Source organism: Cryptomeria japonica, chromosome 8 (assembly GCF_030272615.1).
Source record: "Cryptomeria japonica chromosome 8, Sugi_1.0, whole genome shotgun sequence".
Classification (NCBI taxonomy): domain Eukaryota; kingdom Viridiplantae; phylum Streptophyta; class Pinopsida; order Cupressales; family Cupressaceae; genus Cryptomeria; species Cryptomeria japonica.
The window spans coordinates 171,020,512-171,045,589 of NC_081412.1; the positions used below are offsets into that span (position 1 = coordinate 171,020,512).

Here is a 25,078-nt window from a genome sequence, read left to right on the forward strand (position 1 = left end):
TAATATTATGTTCGAGGGTTTGAACAGAATAGACTGTCGGAACTGGTGGGCAAAGACACCTCAGGATGATCTGATAAAGAAAAGCCTTTGCCAAGCACAGGTACACTGGGCCGTCCAGATGCTAGTTTTTTCGATAAAGGACTTTGAGGTGGTTTTGTGTGCCATGATTGGCAACTATGACAGACATCGCCACCTGTCAGTATTTGATTATCAACATCAGAGGATAACGGTGTCATTCATGGCAGGCGAGTTCACTAGGGTATTTGGCATACCGAGGGTAAAAGGAAAAAAATAGACACTTCACAGAAAATATCCCCAGAAAATCGTGCCACACTGCTGCAGTTGATGTTGCGCAATAATCTTACCCAGGGAGAAAAAGATAGCCTCAAGAGTGCAGGCAAGAGTCGGTTGGTGAAGAAACAATTTTTCGCCAAGGGAGTATGGCGATGCCTGTTGTCAGTGGTGAAGAGTCGCCTCACAGGTGCCAGCCGCGTGTCGGACATAGCCATTGCACAGATAGTGTTGATGAACGGGCTGCACAATGGAGTGGTATACGATTGGGCGTCACTATTGGCAGATAGGATGGACGAGTTCATGACGCTGCAATACAAAAAGTTCTACATGCCGCATCACGCCATCGAATTACTCCTTGACGCAGTCCGCACGCAGATCACACCGAGCTCACAGCCATTGGAGCCGCAGGGGCGTGTTGCACCAGACCAGCCGCCCATATTCTATTGGTCACACTTGGACGTCTTGGCACATGGCACGGAGGCATGTTTGGGCACAAAAAGAAAGGCCGCCATGTCCGATACGGAGTCCGACACAGAAGAGTCTGAGGCTGACGATGCAGAAAGTGGCAGGGAGGAATCCGCAGACACCTCCCAGGTAAGCGGAGGAAGCTTCCGACTGACAGGGAGAAGAGGCGACCAGTTGCCTGAAGAGGGGGTAGTGGAGTCGGCAGGTACAGTAGGGTCTACTTTAGCATCACAGGTGCAGGTCCACTTTACACCAACCCGCTTACCGGAGACTTGTCAGTTGGCGGTGTCGCGGTCCTTCGGGACAGTGAGTGTAGTCACCACAATATCAGTTCCTAGCTTCGGGCAGCCTCGGGTGACGATAGCCATCACACCACCATGGGTGGAGACCTTGGCGAGTGCAGAGACTTCCATGGCCTACGATGTGCCAGAGGCTTCCATGGTGCACGATGTGCCGGATGAGACAGGACAGGATGTGCCAGGGTTGCCCGGATATATGCAGGAGGCAATGACGGCAGCAATCACTCTTCATGATGACCTCACTAACTGGTTGAGCCGTTACCAGATGGCACCCGTGGCACCGGGAGAGGCCACTCTATCCCCAAGGCGGACCATGTATTCCTTGGATGTCATTAATCTCGAGGAAGGGAGTTCCTCAAGCAGCAGGGTGGTTCAGAGGGTTGCCTCACCCCCTGCGGTGGTAGTAACCAGTCTGTACAGAGCAGAGGGGGTGCCTGTGGGAAGTCAGCAGGGTGCAGAGTTGGAGCAGTTCATTACCAAGATGACTTTGGGAGCACAGCGGCTTGTGTCATCTGCCACGCTCCAGGCCGATGCGACCATGGTTGAGCGGATGGAGGGGTTGTTGACCTTTGCCCGCACCGGATGCCGAGCTGAGTTTGAGAGGTGTTTTGAGTGTGCCAGGTGGCCAAACACGGAGAGCCTGGCGATGCTGGAGGCTTGGTGCCTCACTGAGGGGGTTGGCGAGACCCGGATGCAGTCGTTGGTGAGAGAGGTAGAGCAGGCCTTTCGTGAAGGTTATCTAGAGCTTCGGAGGTCACAACCGACGGCAACCACAGTTGAGGCTTTGAGGGTGGCAGCAGTAACAGCTCGGGAGGAGCTGGCTACCAGGTTTCGAGAGCTAGAGGCTACCATGGCACAAAACCAAACAGCGATGGACACTTTGGTAGCAGAGAAGTCTGCCTTGCTGATATAGTTGGAAGAGGAGAGTGCCTCGAAGGAGCTGTTGGAGACTCGGTTGGTCAGTGCACTGGAAAGTGTGGACAAGAAGGATAAGGAGGTGCTCGAGGCAGCCTATATGGTAAAGACTGCTATGGAGCGGCAGCTGGTCGCAGAACGGGATCTCAAGAGGAGGACGGAGCAGGTGTATGAGCTCCGTGGGCGCTTGGCGTCCACTGCTACACCACCACCGGCGCCTTCTTCATCAGGGATGCCTTCTACACTTAGTTTTTTTTCTGGGTTTTTGCGAGCTCCATGTATTCTCCATTTTGTTGTAAGTCGCCTGGAGACGACTTTTCTTTTTGGGGGGGATGATGTTAGCCGCATTATTGTATACGGGAATAAAACTAGTTAATTAAGTTGTAATTGTGTTGGTTAGTTGGCAACTGAGGGGTGGTAGTTGCAGTGCGACGGTTGGCGCTCACACCCCCTTGACATCTTTATATACTTCCGAATGTAACTTGTGTAAGACACTAATGAATGGAATAACATATCTGATACTTGTCTGATATCTATGGCATTATTCTGCATTACGTACTTTATGCTTTAAGTATTCACCCGAGAGGGCAAACAAATGCTACTTTCTGGAATACCTTCTAAGCATTGAAGGGCATTCATGCTTTGCAATAGGTGTGATTGGGACTTGTTTCAAAGGTCAAGGATTATACTCTCGATTATTTCTGTGTTTTGTATATGTACCTGCAATGTATCACTCGAGATTTTGTTTGTAATCTATTTAGAGAATCTAAGATTCATCAATTCTTAAAATTACCTTTTTGTCACTAGCTCGGCCGTCTTATATCAATTTCAGTTCTGCAATCTATCTTAGTTTATAGCAGCTAATGAAGTTATTTTGTTACAATCCATGCATTTAGTTCATGTTTGAATAATGTTCAAATGCTAATATGTTGTGATGAACTTGCCAATATAAAATCAGTATACAATACCTGAGTATTTGCCAAAAAAACAAAAAGAAAATTAGAGAACAGGGAATATAAACCATCTAAGAAACATTGTTACTCCTTGAACTTGAAGAAAGAAACCGAACAACCCTTGCAAGATCAGAAGATCACTTATGCATGTCAACGGTTTGTCATTATGTCTTAACAAAACTTGTGGGAAGGGGAGCAAAAAATTTGGAGTATACCAGGGGTGGTAGACTACATCTTTCCTATTTAGGTATGAGATCATGTGGAATACCCACCCCAATTTTAGAGATTGTATTACTAAATGGTGTTGCACCCCTATACTTGCCTAGAAACTAAATCTGTTCAAGAATAAAGTTGAAGGATGGAATAAATTCAGCTTCGATAATATCCTAGAACAAAAAAAGGAGCTTGCTTCTAAGCTAACCAACATTCAGCTATAACTGGCTCAAGGGGACACCTCTAATGAAACCCATCAAATTGAAAACCTCAACATCTGGACTGAAGGAATTTTTTAAAAAAGAGGAAATATTCAAAAAACCGAAATCCAGAATCCAATGGCTGAAAGCGGGAGACAAGAACTCATTTTTTTTCCATAAATGTACCATCAGACACAAAAAAAGGAACACTATCTCTTGTCTCATTGATGGGAATTGCCTTCATGCATTCGCAGATGATCACATATGATTGACTCTAAGTACTTCCATACTGTTTTCTCTAAACAGACTCCTGTCTGCAGTTGTGTCTTAGAAGAACAATTTTTAAACCACATCCCTTCAACTTTATTTGATGAGGACAGGGCTCGGCTTGACTCCCCAATCTTGGATGAGGATGTCGAAATTGCTACCCTTTCTATAGGTGCCTAGAAGGCCCTATGACCTAATGGATTCCCCCTAGCCTTCTTCTAGGAATTCTGGGATATTGTAGGATATGATATCACCATGGCGGCTAAGGACTTCTTCTAGACTAATAAACTGTTGAAGAAGCTCAATAACGCTTTTATTACTCTGGTGCCCAAAACATCAGATCCCATTAGAATGTAGGATTTTAGACCCATCAGCTTATGTAACACAATTTATAATATCTTCTCCAAAATCTTAGTGATGGGGATCAAACTTTTTCTTGAAACGATGATTACTGGGAATCAAAAGGGTTTGTGTTGAGAACACAGTTATACTGAGGAGAGCGGGGAGTGGGGGGAGGGGATGAATCAGTATAACGACAAACTTTATTTTTTCAACTTTATAACAAAAGCACATAACTTAATCCTAAAGCATATTCAATTAACTGCCATGTAACACAAGTAGAACATAGGATATATACATGGAAACCCTTCGGGAGAAAACCATAGTAAAATAACTTTCTTATATATAGAAAACTTCTTTTATAAATATGTAGATATCAACTCACTAGAGGCACCAACCCCTTATTCTGTTTGTGAGACGCTTTCCCACTAGAGGCATCAACCCCTCATTCTAATTTGTGAGCAATTGCCCACTAGAGGCATCAACCCCTAATTCAAAATTATAGTTACAAGAAATACCACACCCTTCTTAATCTGTAAAAATAGTCACTTAAATCTGCTATAAGTCTGATCACCAATTTGCCACAAAGTGATCACAATCTCACCTCCAAAATCTGCACATGTACTCTTTCTTGAGTCAATTATAAAACTGATCACAAGTCTGCAATATTATAAATCTGCTATCTCCTATATGAATCTTTCACAAGAAGATCACAATCACTTTTGCAATCCAATTCTTATCACACCTTCAAGTCTTCTTATATGAGGCCTTCACAAGACTGCAATAATTCCTTTTTCAAATCTGCTATGACTTGATCATAAGTCACCCAAAAATATGGCCACAATCTTCTATTAGAAATCTGCTATGCACCCATTAGATTCTCTTCACTAAATCTGATATAATCTTCGTATAATTCTCCCTCTTCTTAAACTTGGTGTATGTACTTGATATATCTTCTTTTTTTTTCACACACAACAAACTCCAATTCTGATCTCTATATATATCTTTAACTTGTAAGAGTCATACTCCTTTGAATAGATACTTCTTGGTGTTGGTTGAAAATTTTGTACACTTGGGGAAATATACAAAATTGTGGTTTCAACCAGAGTGTGTGAGTATGATACTCTCCTAATTAAGGGAAGGCTCCCCCTATCTATCTAATACTAAAACTAAAATAGGATGGAACAACAGTCTTTCTTCTTTTTTCAAGAAAGCCAATATCCTTTTCTCTCCACAGAAAAGTGATAGCAATTTAATGTAAAACAATAGTAACAACTTTTGAAATGAAATGGGGGAAAGGAAATGAAGTTTCCTGAAAGCTCAAAGACTTTCGTCACTTCCTTCAAGATGGGACAGCAATATCAAGTTCAAAGTCTTGAATATGTGAAGTCCTACTACCCTTTTCTATACTAATAATAACAAGAACAAAATATGACAGCACAAAATCTGAAATGACTTATTCCTTTCTACACAAGACAACAAGAACTAATATAAGCTCAAAGACTCACAACTATTTCTTATCACAAAATTTATTTCTAATTTCTTTCAAGAACAAGTGCAAGCACAAAGTCTTACAACTCTTCCTAAAAGAATATTTACTCTAATTGATATTAACCTCCAATACTTGCAGCACAAAGACTGCAAATCAAATTCGATTAAGCTCTCTAAGAAACACTTGTAAGAAAGATAATATGGAGCACAAACTCAAGAATGTAGCACAAAGACTCAACACTTGAGTAATCTTCTTCTATTTCTTTCAATTCTTCAATTTACACATAAAAGCTCAAAGACTACTTTGCTGCAAATTTGGCAAAGTTTTTGCTTGCTTTTAAAAAGATAAAAATTACAATAGAACCCCTCAAGTATTTATAGGGGAAGAATCTTGGGAAAAAGGTGGGAGGATCCTAACTAACTTGATAAATTCTCTCAACCACCAAGACTTATTCAATAACTAACTATGAGTTATTCAAAGTCACAAGTCCTATTCTAAATTGACTTGTAATACATCTACTTGTAATTAAAACAAGCGCAAGTAATGACTTAACTTGCGATTTACAAAATGTTTTTACAAGTAAACATGTCAAAAGAGAAACTACAACTAAGAGATTACAATTTTGAAAAATGCAACTAAGTGTTGAAAAACACTTAGGTTGCAGCATGTGAAAACATGAATCCTTTGAACTTCTGGATGATCATTTGCAGCTCATCAGGATTCGATTCATGGGTATTCTTTGCCACAATCATGGTTTTCACAATAACATCGCTGCAACGGAGGATTGTGGCATTATTCTTCTCAAAGGAATACTGAATTTCCTGCAAGAAGACTTGATAGGCAACCAAAGCTTGAATAGATGCAGCTGAAAATGGTTCACTCCTCCACTCATAATGAATCTTCAACTGTAGATCTGAGAGAACGCTTTCTTTTGATAATAATTCCCCATTGTGATCCATGATATTGCAAGAAGCTTTCTCACAACGAGAAACAATATCCTGAAATACTTCCAATCACAGTCTCATACAATCATCAATGTCTTCAACAAGTGACTTGAGAACAAGGGCTTTGTTCTCCAAGAGCTCCTGGTATTCTAGATACACAACCCTCGAAGGAATAACCTGATGTTCTAGAAGAACACTCAACTTTTGTTGAGGAATCTTGAGCCATGTTGTCAAGCTATCTTCCACCTTTTCCAAGTTCTATTTGAAAGTGTCAGAAACCTGGTTCAATTGTTCCTCAATGGTCTTCAATTTGAGCATCATTTGAAAAACCTCCTTCAAGACCTGTGCACATAAATCATGAAGCTGATCCACCCAAGATTCCAATGTTTGTACCTTTTGAGCAGTTCTCAACTCCTTGAATTGATTCTTGTGGACTGGAAGAACTTGAAGAATTGCTCCCTTCACTAGCGAATTTGGTGATCTTTTGAACAGCTGCAACAAGGTGCCTATTCTCCTCTTCTAGCTTGTCCTTCTTGGCTAGAAGCTCATCATATCGCTGTACTAGTGAAGCTACGGACGGCTGGGCATCATGTTTGACTACTTCATGTGTTTGCTTACCCAATTCTACCCTTGTGACCTTGTAATTAGCAGCTTGCATCTCCTCATGTGGCTTGTCTACAAGAGGCTCGACAATTTCAGCCACCTTCATCTTGTTACTGTCAACTGTTACCCTTGAGATTGTCTTGGCCCTTTTAGCAACCTTGGGTCTTGATTGCCTAAGTTGCTGATAATCAAAGACATTAGGAGAAATTTCTTGCTTCTTTCTCTTGGGAGTGAAAGAACTGAGCCATGGAGGTAAAGCCATTAGTTCTCCTTCAGTAGCAGCTGAAAGTAGAGGAGAAGCAGTTTCTATTTGAACAACTGTGGTCATCCTGGGGGAAGTATCTATCTGGATAGCAACCATGGCTTTCTCGATAACCAAAGGGCATGAAGATTGTTTCATAAACTCCTCAAAGCTGGAAGTAGAGATATCAATCTCTGACAAATGAATACATGCAGGAGTATCCTCAAAGATTTCCAACAAACTTTCTTGTTGATGATCAAGAGGTGGCTCAACTGCTGAAATGGGAAAAGCATTCTGAGGAAACTCATCCACTACTATGTCAAGAGGAAATAAAGGTAGCTCCATGGGGGTTGAGGAAGGAAGCTCATGAGGTGACTCCGAAGTTAGTGACTTAGGAGCATCATCTGACTGGTGTTCTTCCTCTAGATCTTCAGGATCAATCACATGAATGTGAAGTTGGGATTTCTCCTTCCCACAAATTGTCGCCTCCTTAGGAGGAAGTACCATCGTCCGACTAACCCGCAACTTGATTCTTGTGCCCGGAAATGATGCACCTTCCTTTTTATCTATCTGGATTTCAGACTTGCGTCCGAGGGGTCTTGTAGAATCATCTTCTCTTCCAACCTTGATCTTGATGAGTCTAACACCATTACCTTTGAGCCAAGTGTTGGTGTTAGCTAGTATAGGCTGAAATCTCTCAAGAATGGAAGTGCATTCTTTGTGTGACCACTAAATTAATGGAATTGGGGCTTCATCAACTCTACGTGAAACATATTCTGGATCAAGCACATTCCCATCATCAAGCATTCCTTGCGGAATGTCCACCAGGTTCAAATCAATAATCTGCTCAAGGGTGAGCCTGCAATAATCCATCTTATGAACCTCTTTTTCTGTACGAAGATCCACCCAAATATCCTCTATGCGATACACATGTATGAAGGACTTTTTGATTTTCTCCTTCATACCTCGGTAGTCAAAATCTGCCCTTGATTTGAACCTTTTGAGTTTTATCTCCTGCATTTCGGTTTCCATAGCTTTGGCTTTGGTGGATGTAATGAGGGAGTATTGGCCAATCTTCAATGGGTTAGTTGTAGAAATCCCCATTCCAACCTTACGCTTGACAGATTGATGTGCATGAACAGCCATAATCTGTCTTCCCAACTCCATAAGAATAATCTTATCAGTTGAGTATCTAGGAAGCATGTACGGTTGCCCTCTGTAACATCCAACTCTCATGTAAGTGAAAGTCGGGAATTGAAGGAACAAGCAACCATATTCATTCACTCTTTCCCATGCCTCGTCTGATACTCTTCTATTCTTTAGTCTTATCAAACTAACACATGAAATAACCAAAGAATGCATCCTGAACCCTCTTGAAATGTAATATGCTGGGTCTCAAAGGCATCTGATCATAGTACTCCCACTCAGGTATAAACGAGCGATCACCCTTGGTAGAAAGACTAGGGAAATGTCTACGTGATGCTGCTAAATACACCAAGTATGAGTTCATATAGAATATCATGGTAGTAGGGACTGCTGCAAGTTGTTCACACAAAGCGGCACTGATAATTTCTCCCCATGAGATGTGATGGGACTGCCTTATGAACATGATAAACTGATACATTCAGGGCTCAAAAACATTAGAATGCTCTAGACCCAACATCCTGCTAAGAAGAGTAATGATGTCTCCAATTTCTCACTTGAAGTCACAATGGTACAACTTAACCCACCTTGCGAAAGCGGTACGTGGCTCATGAATCCACCTGTTAATGTGGCGTTTGCAATCTTTTTCCCTCTTGACATAATAATCAACTGCACTATCCTTGGAAATCTCCATATACACAGGTGTTGATGGTATTCTGAAAACTTTCTCAATAGTATCCGCATCAAGACAAATTATTGCCTCCCCATCATCATTTTTGATAGTTCTTGTCTCTTTATCGAAATGCTGAGCACAAGCAAGAACAAACTCAGGTTCTAGGGCAGCCATCGGAAAAGAAGCATGGTGAATGTGGCTGTCCAACAGTCACTGCATATTACTATCTTACGGATCCTCCACCCTTTTGATGAAATCTAACATGTCAACATGCCCTATTTCCGTATCCTTGATATGATCCATAGGAGAGGAAACTTGTGAAGGAGAAACCTCATTCTGGTACTTATCAAATTTGTATTTCATCTTCTTTGGAACGGAAGATGATGGTAAATCTGACATTGAAGAACAACCTAGTATGCTGCGATGAAGACTTAAGAGTGTCAAAGCAACATCAAGATCAGCTGCAACTATCATCTTCTCTTCTTCAAATGGGAAAAACTCTAACTCTTGCACTTCACAACTTTGTGAGAGGAAGATGGGAAATAAATGGGGATGCTTGAAACTTGGCTTTTGACCAATTTCAGATCTTGGGGAATGTTTTACAAGTATCTAAGTGGGGAAGAACAAATGTGCAATCGGACATTTGAAACCCGAATGCAAGTATACTTGTAAAAAGGAAAATGAAGAAGTGGGCAAAAAATGAGATTTTGACATGTGAGACGGATGATGGTAATGAAAATGGAAAGATTTTGGGAAGACCATCTTTATGAAAATGGGAAGAACTTTCAACTTGTAATTAGATTTTAAAAACCCGATTTTGAAAGGATGAATATTTTTCAACTTAAAAACTTGGAATTTCACCAAAAGATGGTTAAGGTTTTTCAAACAAAGGGGAAGATCAACTATTTTCATCTTACTTGCAATCAGGTTTTTAAATCCTGAATGCAAGTAAAGAGGGAAAATGGGGAAAGACAATGCAATTCACAAATTGCTCTGCAAACTTGGAACAAAGGGGAAAAACTCTCACAAAAACCGATTTTAGGCAAGAACTAACAAAACTAACATATATACAATGTGATCAAGGAAACCAAAACAAACAAAAACAAGAAAAAGAAAAGAGATTATACCTTGATCAATCAAACCGACCTCCCAAGAATAAGACGCAATCTTTGAAAGAAGAGAGAAAATCTCTTAAATAGACAATAAACCACACTCCAAACCCTAGCCACGTTTTTAGAAAAACGCCATATGGATCAAAACACCCATCCAAAGCATGAAGAATCGGTCAAGACAAGTATTCAACCTCCATGCCTAGATAAAAGAAGCCAAAATGACTTAGGAGAGGTAAGATTCGTGGCATTCCAAGAAGAAAATCGTGACATTCAAGAAACACATGTTTTGTTGTTTGAAGGCCATAAAACCAGCAATAACGTCTTCCAAATGGCATGAAAGGAGTTGAAACATGCATGAAAATAGCAAAGAAACCAAAGCGCCTTCTTCCTCCTCGAATCTCTCCACAAAAATTGGTGGAAATCTTGAACAAAATCCTCCAATATTGTTGGTCGGGTTCTTGAGGAGGAATGACAAGTTTAAAATGCAAAGAACAAAAGAAATCGGGTTTCTTTCACCTATTTGCAAGTTAAAAATGTTCACTTTTTCATGCATAAGGCAAAATCGGGTTTGTGAGAGCAAACAACAAGTTTAAAATGCATGTAAAAGGGAAATAAAACTCCCTTTACAAGTTTTAAACAACTCAACAAAAGACTAGTAAAGGGAAAATAAAATCCCTTTTACAAGTCACAAAAATAACTTAAAAATAAAACTTGTAATAGGGAAATAAAATCCCTATTACAACTTAAAGTGACTTTATAAAACTTGTAATGGAGGAGAAAAACCCCTACCATAACTTAAAATCACTTAAGTGGAACTTTTTAAAGGAATTACAAGTTTTATTTAAACTTTATAATTTCAAGTTCACTTGTAAAATGTCCAACAAGTTCCTACAATGACTAAAAGCCAAAAAGCAACAAGGGGAAAATTAAAAGTAAGTTACAAGTTCTATTTTTCATAAAGTGCACTAGTAATTAACTTAAAATTTCCCTACAAACACTAAAACAAAGGAAAAAATAAAACTTGCAACTTAAGGAAAATTTCCCACCTGCAGTCACGGAGAAAAAACCCGAAATTGAAGGAAAACCATAGCGAACGAACTCAAAATGCGATGAAATTTGAAACGTGGTTTGAGGAAGGACTGAGGATTAGTCCAGTCCAAGGGTAAGGAGAAATTATGCCCCAGGAAGCGTGCCATAGAGTAAAATTTTCATTTTTTGACAATTTTTTTAGTAATGGTCCGTCATTTTTGAAAACAAAAATGAGGACAACACTTGGAAGAGACATGTCTTTCTATTTGTTAATCACTGCCTTTCTTCAACAGAATTGTATCCCCTCACTAATTCATTTCCCATAAAGAATTGTTTATGTTAAGGATAAAATCATACTTCTCAAACAAATCACCCTTCTCACTAAAGTCAATTGCACCTTCTCATGAATCACAACACCACCTTAATGTTTATTAATATAAACACAAGATACTAATTTGTTTAGTTGTCTTTAATGGATCATTACTTACTTAGAACGGCTAATATATTAATTATGTTTTTTCTTTGACAAATTGGTCAACACTTTACATACGTTGCACACCATATTAAATTGCTACACATCATGAAGTCGACTTCCATCTCTTAAATCATCACCTTTAAAAAGGTCTCCACCTTTGCATATTGTCCACTATCATATGGTTTGTTATTGCTGTTCTTTCTTATAATTAGTTGTTCTCTTTAATGGATCATTTCTGCCACCTTTGTGTAGATCAATGTTTGTTATCTTAATCAAATTGCTGCATGAACCACACTCGATCTGAACACTTGTCTTTTTGATCGCTCAACATAATTTCTTCTTGATTGCTGCATGTGTTGACCATAGCCAAACTACTCATAACGGATTGTAGATCAATGTTTGTTATCTTAATCAAATTGCTGCATGAAATGCACTTGATCTGAACACTTGTCTTTTTGATCGCTCAACATATTTTCTTCTTGATTGCTGCATGTGTTGACCATAACCAAACTACTCATAACAGATTAAGGATGAAGTTTTTTGCTGTCTAAAACAGTTGCCTCTCCTTTCATCTTCAACATTGCCTTTCTAAGCAAATGCCAAAAGTAATCAGTGTCATTATTAACATACATGAATCACTATGCATTCATTTACTTGAGCACTCTTTAAGCAAGTTTCCTTCTGGTCAATTAATGGTGGTTGGCCAACATTAATACAAGTGTATTTAACAATTGAACTAACATTTCATCATTGCCTTTAGAATGTGCATCAACTTCTTCAAATTTAGAATCATCATTATTCACGGTCTCCTTCATAGGAAGTCAGTCTGCCTTTGAACAAATCGTGTGTTATTATAATTGCACCTTTTGTATTTTAATTCTTAATTGTTGTAAACAACTTACCACATTTCGCACCTTTTGCTGGGCCGCTTCTTCATTAAATGATGATATTACTTGTTTTCTTTCAAACCAAGGTAATCTCATGTTGTTCGCATGGCATCGATACTTAATAATGTTCGTGCCTTTACATAGGATGCTTTTAATTTAATTGCAATCTCTTAATCATAGGCACCACCTTAGTCGTTTCTTTCTTGAGAGATGACATACTTTGTATATCGATCATTTGTTTTGCTTTCTTTATTAATGGTAATCTGTATCTAAACCAATACTATGATTGATCTCATGAACGTTGCCTTGCTCACCAATCAATGCAGTCTTTAGAATTGTTGTCTTAATTTGCGAAGTCTCTTTATATGAGTCTTCCTTAATTTCTCTATATGAGTCTTCAATTACATCCTTTAACTTTGACTGCTTCTTTCTTATGTCTTCATACATCTTTGCATTAACTTTTCATCAATGACAACATTTCCAACTCTACTTGGATTGTGTATTAAGCTCTTTGATATGGATCACAGCTATCCAATTCCTTAACAACTAACAACATTCTCACCTTTGACATCAATGACAACATTCTAACAGTTTGTCCCTAGGAAACAAATCTCGCATGTAGCAATCTCCACCCATGAAATCATGCACTCGACGAAATGGAGCCTCCTCTCAGGTATGGTTCTTAAGTTGGATATTTCAAAATCCTATGAAAAGTTTCTTGGCATTTCTTATTTAAGGTGTTTAAAAAATTTGGATTCTAGGAGCAGTCTATTAACCTCATAAGAGGATGTGGGACTATTGTCAAATACTTTGTTCTAGTGAAGGGGATCCCTTGGGGGTTCATTTGTGCTAAGAAAGGAATGAGACAAGGAGATCCTTTGTCTCTAAACCTCCCTTATTCTGGTGGCTAAGATCCTTGAAAGGAATATCTTAAGACTAGTGGATTCAAGGGCTCTAAAGAAATTAAAGTGGCATCTTCCCTTCAACCTTCTTCAATTCAGCAATTTGTGGATGATACCATTCTATTCAGAGCTACTTTTGTTGTGAAAGCAAGGAGAAGGAAAAATCACCTAAACAATTATGTTGATGCCTCTGGCCAATGTATCAATTATGAAAAAGAAAGATCTACTTCTTCAGTACCAACTTAGAAATGCAGAGGAAAATCCAAAAATTTTGGCTGTTAGTGTGTTAACCTTCCTAATATTTACTTGGGGCTCCCACTCATTGTTAAAGAAGTCACTCTACTTTCTAGAACATAGTATTTAAAAGACTCCATAAAAAAATGGCCGATTGGAAAGGCAAGTTTCTTGATGCAAGTAAACTACAACATCCCTACAACACATCTTTGTTTACTTTCTGTTTCTCTTCAAAATTCCCATATACATAGTTGACAAATTTGAAAAAATTCAAAAGTATTTTTTGTGGTCTAGTATTGAGAAAAGGAAAAGAATGGCTTTGGTAAATTGGGATAAAGTCTATCTTAATAAGGACCATGGGGTTCTTGGCATTCAAAAAATCCCTCTTAAACATGGCTCTATTGTCAAAAGATTGGTTTGGAACTCACAATGAACATTGGTGCACCATTCAGAATGCCAAATACCTCAATAGTTCTAGGTTCTTTAGTATTCTCACTGAACTTGATATCCCTAGGGGATCTTGGATATGGAACGATATTCTCAAAACCCACAGTTTTCTTCTTTCAGGTCTCAAATGGAAAGTCGAAAATGGAAATGGAAATTGTTTTTGAGAAGACACCTAGCCATCTGATCAAACTCTTAATTCCCATCCTTTTTTCAAGAAGCTATATGGTTGAACACGGGCTTTCTTTGGCTGGTCAATATCAAATTACATGATTAATGATAAAAATTGGAAGAACCTTGCGCTCTATTACCATAATCAAGATCACCTTACACAGAAAGCTCTAACCCTCCAACAGGGACTCTAAATAATCCATTTTTCCCTATTTCCCATGGAGGATTGTTTCTTTTGGGCCAGAAATATGAAAGATAAATTCTCTGTAAAATTTGTCTACAATCTGTTGTTAGATAGCACCAACTACAATGAACTATGGGAAAGAATTTCGAAGAACTACCTCACCCCTAAAATCATTTTTTTCTAGTGGACAATATCTCATAACATAATCCTCACTCAGGATAACATAATTAATAGGGGATTTTAAATATTAAATTGGTGTGTTTTTTGTTGTAATGGTGAAGAAACTGTTTCCCACCTCCTTTTGCATTGTCCTTTTTCTAAAGTGATCTGGGGTCTCGCCCTGCAAAAGTTGGGGATCAACTGGTCTATGAATGCTAACTTGGTTGTGTTCACTGAGAATTGGGTTTACCCTCTCCCACACCCCCTTATCAAAGAATTGTGGAGAAAAATTCCTCCTCAACTATGTTGGAGCCTATGGAAGGAAAGGAATTGTCATATCTTTAGAAATGCTGAAAGAAGCCGTCAGAAAGTGTTCCTTGCTTTCTTTAAATTGTTGCTGAAGAATATTATTGTCAGCTCTTGGACAACTCCAGATACCCCACCTTGCCCTATGGAGATCAGCATTGGCTCCCTATGACGTTTGCCTCCAAACTTTTCTAGAGTTGACAACACATAAATTTGTTTGCTTCAGAACCAAACGGATGAACTCACTGTTGGCAACTTGGCTAGATTAAACTCAACTTTGATAGTGCAGCCAATGGTAAACCGGGCTTTGCTAGTGCTAGTGGTATTTTGAGATGTTCTTGTGTTGTAGTTGTTGCTGGCTGTGCTAGTAGCCTAGGAATGAATACAAATAATGTGGCAGAAGGCATGGCCTTGCTTTGGGGGATTAAATTTGCCCTGTCTATTGGAGTCAATAACCTCCTTATTGAAAGGAGACTCTAAAGTTATCTTTGACTCTATGAGGGGTAAAATCCATTTGAGATAGGCTATTGCGAGTATAATTAATGATATCCAAAAACCCCTTTTGGGGCTTAACAGATATGACCTAACCCATATTTATAGAGAAGAAATTAGGATAGTGAACGCCATGGCCAATTTTAGGACTAGATGCCAATTGCTAAGATGCTAGAGGGTTACCAATGCCTTTTGAAAAATGTAAAAAACCTCCTTTCAGAGGAGTCACAAAGAACCCTCTTTAATGATGAAAGCTCCTAATTCCTTCCTAAGGTGGGTTTCTAGAGTCCTTCTTATCCTTATGCTCCCTCATAATTTTTTATCCCAGTCATATGTGGCCAAGTGTGATGAGGATGTCAGTTTCACAAGGTGACAAGGTGGTAGTGACCTAGAATTGACTCACTAAGCCAATGTGGAGATTACTTTCAATGTGGACTTCGAATTTGCAAAGTGTTAATGTGGTAGTGACCTGGAACTGGCTTGACTATGGGGGATCTTGGTGGCAAAAACAAAAGTATGCCTCCTAAAGGCAAAAAAAACTTATTCTGCCATAGTTCACTGCCCAGTCGTCCCCCTTGCCCACCAAAGGTAAACTCAAAATCACTACCCCACAAACCACCCCTGACCCCTCCCTTGGTGCCTTTGGTAACCCTAGCCCCCCCATGGCCACATGCATTCCAATTTCCCTCAAACTCCCTACTCCTTTCAAAAAATAGCAGTGAAGAGTCTCTGTGACCTCAAGAATAGCCCTTTTTCTTCGAGCCTTGGTAAAAGTGGCTACATTGGAAAGTCCAAAAATCCCAAAACAAAAAAAACTAGAAAAGCCTCGGTTCAATTCTATGTGGAGGAAGTCGATTTTGAAGATGAAACAGTTTTGGTTAAAGCTTTACATAATAGGGAGGACGATGCTATCAATGTGGTGAGCATTCGTCCAAGGAGATCCAATACACTTGTTGGTCATCCCAAGACTAAAAGCAATGAAGAAGATTTAAAGGGTGTGAAAGAGGTAGAGGAGGATATTGAAAATGATGATGAGCTAAAGGTCACTGAGGAAACTAAGGAGTTCAACAATGTGGGTGCTAGCCTTTTCTCAGAGATGAATGAGCCGAACTTTGAAAGTATAGGCACTACCGCTATGGGCCAATCTGCTCAACCTATGCACCATAACTGTACAAAATGCAACAAAACAACAAAGGAGCCCACTAATATCAAAGCCAAAGTTACTGACCTGGAAGCAAAGATGATCACTCTTTCCAAGTTTAGCTCTAAGGTTATGCACAGATCCGCAACAACACTATCTTCTGCAGGAGAAGAAATCCAAAAAACATGTCGATTACACAGGGGCAAGTTCAAGCAACCACAAGGAGCTGTTCAAATTCCTCATAGAGGACTGGGGCCAGTTATTTGGATAGTTTATTGTTTTTCTGATTAGCTACTGTTTTTAATAATACTTATATTATAAACAATGATAGTTATGCACTATTAAAGTGCTGTTAGTGGCCTGTTGGCCATTTTCTCAGCCCTGCAGGCTTTTTGTTTTTAAAGAGCCAGCACCCTGGTTTTGCTGATTAATATTATCAAAACCAATTTGATTGAGGGAATAGAAGATAGTGTGAAGATAAATTGGGGTTGCTTCAATTAGAGATTGTAATAGTTGGATTTTTACTGCAAATGATAAACATTTTTTAGTCCACTTCCCCATTTTTGAGCTTGAGTTAATTGACTACATATCCTTTTATAAGTTGTGAAAATTTTAAGACGTAAAGGAAACCCAGATACTTTTTTTAGGGAGATTGATTTATTGGATTCTAGGAGTCTTAGAATAGTCTCTCTTCATTAGCTGTACACTAATAAATTAGACATTGAATTTGTCGTTATTTACCAATTCCTTGAAGCCTCGTTAAATATACCATGTAAAGCAAGAACAATGACAAACCATATAGGACAGCGCACAATTGGTCAGCTGCAAGATGGTTGGCAATTAACCCTTGTAACTATAAGTCACATGTGAGCTTGCATTTATGGATAAACACATTATATAATCTTTAATACAAGAGAATTGAAACACTGTGCATTAATTAATTTCATAGCCATAAGGTATAGAACATAAACTGTCTTCAAAGTTGATATCATTTGCTATCAACATTTTGAATCTAGACTTTGTACAGCTAGCCCCACTTGAAAACTAATGTGCAGGAGGTCTTATGCTTACCAGAGTTAAAAGAGCCACTTGTGCATCCTTTTCTTCTTTTGTAGGCCTTTTATGAATAGTTTCATCATCACTTGTTGCACTTATTAAGAGTTCTGTTGCTAAATCTGCAATCCTGCTAACAGGTGCAAAAGTCATAATGTATAATGAATTGAAAATCCTCCAAGAATGCATTCATTATTTTATTTAAATATTTATTTCTGACTGAAAATCTAATCAATATTATATTTTAAAATTTTTATATTATCTCAAGGTACATACAAGAATCATCATGTAAAATAAAAAATAATAATTTGTGTAGTTTTAACCAAATAAATGAGACTCACCACGAACCTAGAAGGATTACTGGACTCAGTAATCTGCACAGTGCTCACCAAGCTAAAATGCACTAGCATACATGCAGACTCGGCAAGCCCAAACATACCATCATGCAGACTCGGTGAATCTTCCTGTTAGAACTCATGAGTTCTGACATGTAGGCTTGCCAAGTCTGCAAAAAAACAGATAAAATGTAAAAAAGATTAAACTAAAGCACTAAAAAATTCAAGGCATCAATGTAAGTATTAGAAGATTTACGTGATCCCTTTCATTCTCATTTCTTGCTCATTTATTTTATCCCCTCACTCACTCTCATTCATTAATTGAGTTTTAAGTTCTTGAGACCATTTTCAATTTTTTGGGTGGGAATGAATGCCTGTGAGTTTTACTTCCAAGCTTAGGAGCACACATTTCACAGGGTTTTACATCCACTAAGAGGTATTTACTTACAACTGATACTACAGTACGGGAGCTCCAATTATTTACAGAAAATGTGCTGGTTATTGAATCGTGAGTTTAATGCCCCACATTTCAAAAATTGTGAGTCTAGCTAGGCTTATAAGGAATTACAGACACCAAAAGTTTTGCCAATCACGAAGCATGATTTTAAAAGCCAAATTGTCAAGTCAATTTTCTTACACCATTATTCTCTCTGAGGTAATATCATCACTTAAAAGTGCTTATGTGCTTTGTAGGATCCCTTGCCTTGTGATTTTGAATCAATGTACATAAGTAAAAGATCATATAAGAGCTGTTTACTTATTAAAAAATAGTCATCATGCTAATGACTTGAGTATTAAAATACTCCACATGGTGAAACATCCTGCAACAATAAATATCTAGCACTATTATACTATACTACAAAGTTCCAATTACTTACAAGTGATGGTTTGGGCATGAAATCATGCTTACTACATATCATAAGCATTCATCATAGAGGTGTTGGTGACAAACCCCTGCTCATTTAGATAGTTGCATGCTCATTTTCTAATTTATGTTATTGTACTGAATTGAGTTGGTGCGGACATTCCCCATTCAATTAGTTTGTTTATCTTTAAAGGCAATTGCACATTTTGGTTTAAGTTGCATGCATGTAATCTGAAGCTAACATTCAGCATCAGTATATCTTGTTCTTATATCAAAAGCAAAAGAAATCAGGGGTGGTCATTACACTTTTGATAGTTTACAAGCATTACATTTGGGGTAAAATTATTTGGGTTGATATGTTGATATCATCCTTTTCTGTAGCAATAACACCCCTTAGAGATGCTTGACTGGTTTGTGGGTCCCCTTGCCTTGTGATTATTACCAATGTATGAGGAAAAGGTCATAGAAGAAATTCCGTTTTGGAAAGTAGTCATTGAAGTGATGATTTGAGTATTTAAAAACTCCACGTAGTGAAAACTACTAGAACAATTAAAATATCTAAGTACTTACATTTTCGTTTGTTTTCTTATTTCCTCCAATCTTTCTTTCTCTATTCCCTTGATCTCCTCCCATTCTCTCTCCTTTTCAAATTTTCATCTTTTCCCATCTTTCTAGAATCTAAGTTCAAAATTTCTAACCCTCGTATTTTTCTTTTCTTTCTTTATTTAAACTATGTTTATTTCCTTAAAATTTTCTTCCATATCTCTATTATTTTTGTAAATTGTTGGAAACTATTTCCTAACCTTGGTGCTTTTCTTTTTGAATCTCTAACTATTACACATTTTGTTGTATTGGCATTACAAGAAAGAAAAACCTTGCCAATGCATGGCATTCCAAGGTACAAGAGAGATGTAACGTCCCCATTTTTGCGCCTTCCTAGTGCTTTCTAGCAGTATTAGCCTATTAGCAAGGTTCTTGTAGGCTAATACATTGGATAGGGAGCCCATTTAGGGGTCTTGTGGCCATTTGGGGAGGTTTGAGTAGCATTTCAGGAACTCAAAGCTAGACTCCTATATTTTAGGAGGGGTTCCTATTTTTTAGGAAGAGACTATAATGTCCCCTACCTGATTAACATAATTAATCTATTTCAATATACTAAAATTGTTGAGACATGGACCAGCTAGGAATCAAACCTAGGACCTTTCATATGCTGCTGGAGTGCTCTACCACTGAGCTACTGGCCCCTCTTGGACCAGTCCATCGTCGGTCCGGGTGTGGCTTATTTCCAACACCAACACCCCCCCTTAAGCCACACCTCTTGTGTGCTTGGGGCTCCTAGCCTGGACCTAGCTCTGATACCATGTTGAGACATGGACCAGCTAGGATTCGAACCTAGGACCTTCCATATGCTACTGGAGTGCTCTACCACTCAGCTACTGGCCCCTCTTGGACCAGTCCATTGTCGGTCCAGGTGGCTTATTTCCAGCACCAACAAAAAATGATTGAGAGACTAATCATGAAGCCAGTCATTGATATTCTTCAATTTATTAGTTATTAACAAGTGCTTATTTAGTTATTTATTAGATGATTAATTTCATGATTCATAGCTCTTAATATAGTTATTAGACCCTGCTACTACTTCAGTTTTAAAGGAGAAGGGTCTATGTATGTTACCAAAGCACTTAGAGACCAAATACAATAGGTTCCCTCAAGGTTTACAGATCCAAGCCCTTACCTATCTTGGGTCTATACCAAAGAAATGGGAATCGCCATGAATTGCCTAAACTCGACGAGTCCGAGTCCGAGCCATGCTCGCTGAGTCTCTGGGACTCGGACTCGGACTCGTCTGAGTCTGGCGAGCAAACTCGCCAGACTCGCCAAGTTGGCGAGTTTGGCTCAAACTCACCGAACTTGGCGAGTCCTGAGCCCCAAACTCGGCTACTGCCTGGGTTAAGTAAAATGACAAAAAAAAACATTTTAAAAAGTTTTTTTAAAATGAATGGTCTCGCCTTTGTTCACTACAACCTCCACCTGAGAATGAGAAAAATTAGCGTTACAACTTCTGCGATGCCCCTTGACCCCACCTTGGGGGTGCTGCCCCCATCGAAAAATATGGTGGGAAACTGCGTCGATAGAAGTAGGGAAAATTTAACCTCCGAGTCTGACACTGATTGGATCGATCAGGTAGATATAGAGGCTGAGACTGTAGCCATGGCAGACGAGGAGCACAGACAGGAGATTCAGAGGCAGATAGTGACAGGGATGTTCCTGATGTTGGTGAGAATGGCATAGTGTCACGGGGAGCGGCTATGGCTGTCAAATCATCCAGGACCTACCTTAGACGCCTTCGCAGGAGGCCGGGGCCGGAGGGTGCTACCGTGCAAGCTCCTCTGAGCCATAGGCTTGTAGTTGTATTTACCTTTGGTATTTGTATGAAACATTTGATGATGATCATATGATGACATGGATTTTTTATTCCATGAGTTTTGTAATATTGTATGCATTTGACAATATTTATATATCTATGTTTGTTATTTCCTTCAGCTACAATTTGCGTTTATGCTTATGTGATTGATGTATACTTGTGTATGTAATCAAATGAGCCAAGTTTGATGATGTTATTGTGTCTTTAAGGTGTATTCAATAAAGGGTGCCTGAAACAAGTTTTAAATCTTTAAAAATCTCTAAATTTCTTGAGTTTTTCACTTTCCCAAGTCCAGCCGAGTCTGACTCCAAGTCCCAAGTCCGAGTCTGATTCGGCCTTGCCGAGTCCGAGTCCGAGTCCGAGTCCCGTTTCTTTGGATGAGATAGAAAAAATGATCCAGGAACTCCTCGATAAAGGATGGATCCAGCCCAATTCTAGCCCCTTTGCGTCTTCGATGGTATTGGTGAAGAAGGAGGACGAAACTCTTAGAATGTGTGTCGACTATCGTGCACTAAACAAGAAGACTATCAAGAATAGGTACCCCATTCCTAGGATCGATGAGCTACTGGACGAACTACATGGCGCAATCTATTTCTCCAAGATTGATCTCCGCTCCGGCTCCCATCAAATCCATATGAGGGAGCAAGATGTGGAAAAAACAGCCTTTCACTGCCATTACGAACACTATGAGTTCTTGGTCATGCCGTTTGGATTAACCAATTCGCCGGCCACTTTTCAATCCTGCATGAACCACATCTTCAACAAGCAACTGCGTAAGTTCCTATTGGTATTCTTCGATGACATACTCATCTACAGCAAGACCTGGGAGGAACACATGGGGCATTTGGATGAAGTATTGGGGGTTATGGAATCACAATCACTGTATGCCAAAAGGCCCAAATGTGAATTTGGAATGACCGAGGTCCTGTACTTGGGTCACGTCATCGGTGCCCAAGGGGTACAAGTTCACCAGGAGAAGATTCAAGCCATTTTGGATTGGCCTCCACCCAAGACTCTCTCGGAGCTACGTGGACTTTTTGGTTTGTGCAGTTATTATAGAAGGTTTGTAAAAGGATTTTCACAGCTAGGGGCACCACTGACAGATCTGACAAAGAAAGGATCCTTCCGTTGGAATGCACAAGCGCAACAGACCTTTGACAAATTAAAAGAAGTTATGAGTACGTGTCCGATTCTGGCACTACCAAACTTCACTCGACCTTTCATCCTGGAGTGCAAAGCCTCAAGAGAAGGCATTGGAGCGATATTGATGCAAGACCATCACCCCATTGCATTCGAGAGTCGGAAGCTCTCGAGAGTTGAGCGGTTGTATTCCATCTACGACAAGGAGATACTCGCCATCCTACACGCACTGACGAAGTTTCGGCAGTACCTTGTCCGAGCAAAGTTTGTGGATCTACCACAACAGCTTGTGATACTTCTTGGAGCAGAGGGATCTGAATGAACGACAACAAAAATGGGTGAGAAAAGTCCAGGCGTATGATTTCGACATTGAATATGTAAAGGGGAAGAATAATGTGGTCATTGATGCCCTGTCAAGAAGGCCTGCCATATGTTCTTTATCTCAGATTTCGGCGAACTGGAAGGAATACCTGTTGGTTGAATACTCCAAGAACACTTTTGCCTACGAACTGATGGATGGTCAAGTGCAGGACGACCGATACAAGGTGGTTGACGACATCATTTATTACAAGGATAGAATTCATTTGGTACCCGAATCCAAGATGAAGGAATTGCACGATTCTCCCTTGGCTGGACACCCGGGATACTTGAAAACCTACAGACATATCCGTGAAAGGTTTTCCTGGAAGGGGCTTAAGAACAACGTCCTGCAGTATGTGCAGGAATGCTTCACCTGTCAGCAAAACAAATCTGAGCATAACCTACCGGCCGGATTGCTGCAACCACTACTAATTCCTGACCAAAAATGGGATAGCATCTCGATGGATTTTATTACTGGACTCCCCAGAGTGCAAGGAAAGGATTGCATTTTTGTCATAGTTGACTGATTGACCAAATATGCACATTTTTTTGCCATCCCCACACGATATAAAGCAGTTCAAGTAGCCGAGTTGTTCTTCCATGAGGTGTTCCGCCTACATGGTTTACTGCGAAACATAGTCAGTGACAAGGATAGCTGTTTTCTAAGTACCTTCTGGATGGAGTTATTTCGGTTGGCAAGAACCGAGTTGTCGCCTAGCACGAGCTACCATCCACAGACAGACGGACAAACCGAGATTGTGAACAAATGGCTGGAGGGTTATCTCAGGAACTATGTCTCAGCTCAACAGAAGGCTTGGGTTCGCTGGTTACAATTGGGTGAACACTGTTACAACACCACTTATCACATGTCGATAGGCATGCCACCTTTCAAAGCACTGTACAGTTATGAACCTTCTTCATTTGTTGACCTAGCATTGGGAGACAGTCGTGCACCGATGGCCAAAGATTGGCTTCAGGAGAGTTTAGACATCCTGACATCTCTCAAAGACAACTTGCAGAGGGTTCAAAACCAGCAAAAGATGTATGCTGACCGACACTGGATTGAGCGGAATTTGAAGGTTGGTGATCTGGTTTACCTCCGACTTCAACCGCACAGACAATCCTCCTTGAAGACAACTGGTAAGGAGAAGCTGAAGCTGCGTTTCTATGGACCCTACAGGGTGGCTCAGAGAGTGGGTGAAGTTGCCTACGAGTTGGAGCTTCCTGAGGGGAGTCGGATTCACAATGTTTTCCACGTGTCATGTCTGAAGAAGGCCGTCGGCCAACGCATCACAGTGTCCAAGGATCTGCCACCCATCGACGAAGAAGGGAAACTAATTCTAGAGCCGATAGAGATCATCAATGTCAGAGAAAAGAGGTTGAGAACACACACAGTCAAGGAGTTCCTTGTACGCTGGAAGAATCTACCCATCGAGGATGCCACCTAGGAAGGCGAGCAAATTCTGGGGCATCCAAGTCTGCAATTGCTTGAGGGCAAGCAATTTTTGGCCCGAGAGGACTGCGATGTCCCCGATATAATTAAATAATAAATCTAATTACTTTATTGTAAGGCCCCAAATTTAATAACAAATCTTTCGGGCCCTTTTATTTAATTAGATTAGGCAAGTTTTGGTTGGTCGTGTCGGCCTGTTTGTAACCCTTAGGGAAGTTTCTCGGAGCCCATATATATGGCCGAGTTAGTCATTACTGTAGGGAGGCGAATTTGGTATTTTCCTTTTGTTTGTGCGAATTCCAGTTGGAGTTTAGCTTGTTTGTCATTTCGGAGGTGAGAGATCCTCCCTACTTGGCATCCGCAATTTCGATGGGAGTTCTCCTCACCCTAGTCTGCTTCTGTTCCAGATCTGTGTAATCTGTTGTGCGATCATTATCAATATACTTTCTCTTTGCATGTGCAAATCTTCATCTAAGTCTCGTGTCTGGAATAATAATTTCATTTCTTTGTACGAACTGAGCGTTTGGAGGGCTCGAGGTAGAACTTGGCGGATATTCACTCACCGTACGGCCACTACAGTACACCCAGCCTGCACAACCACATTCACTCACCGTACGAACGAACATCAAATGTACGGTCAAAGAAAACATACCACCGTACACCCCAAACACTCACCATACGGTCAAGGCAACATACCACCGTACATCCCCTTCACTGTACAACCTGCCTTCTTCCCACTATATGGCCTACTTGACACCACCGTATGACCTCCCTCACACCACCGTATGGCTTGTTTTGCCCACCTTACAACCCTTACACCGTACGGCCCCTCACTCCACCGTACGGTCTTCACACTGTACGCGCCCCCCC

The 25,078-nt window shown here is 40.0% G+C and overlaps 1 protein-coding gene across 4 annotated transcripts in view; it reads right to left on the bottom strand.

The window, feature by feature from the left end:
• Nucleotides 1-25,078, bottom strand: part of LOC131050633 (uncharacterized) — a 312,685-nt gene that overhangs the window by 31,104 nt on the left and 256,503 nt on the right. For 2 of the 4 annotated variants that reach the window (XM_057984836.2, XM_057984833.2), the window contains one exon: nucleotides 17,649-17,763. In XM_057984836.2, coding sequence (XP_057840819.2) covers nucleotides 17,649-17,763 — 115 coding nt within the window. Of the gene's footprint in view, nucleotides 1-17,648; nucleotides 17,764-17,971; nucleotides 18,136-25,078 lie in introns of those variants that run through there. The other 2 variants (XR_009358716.1, XM_057984835.2) reach the window with 2 other exon arrangements.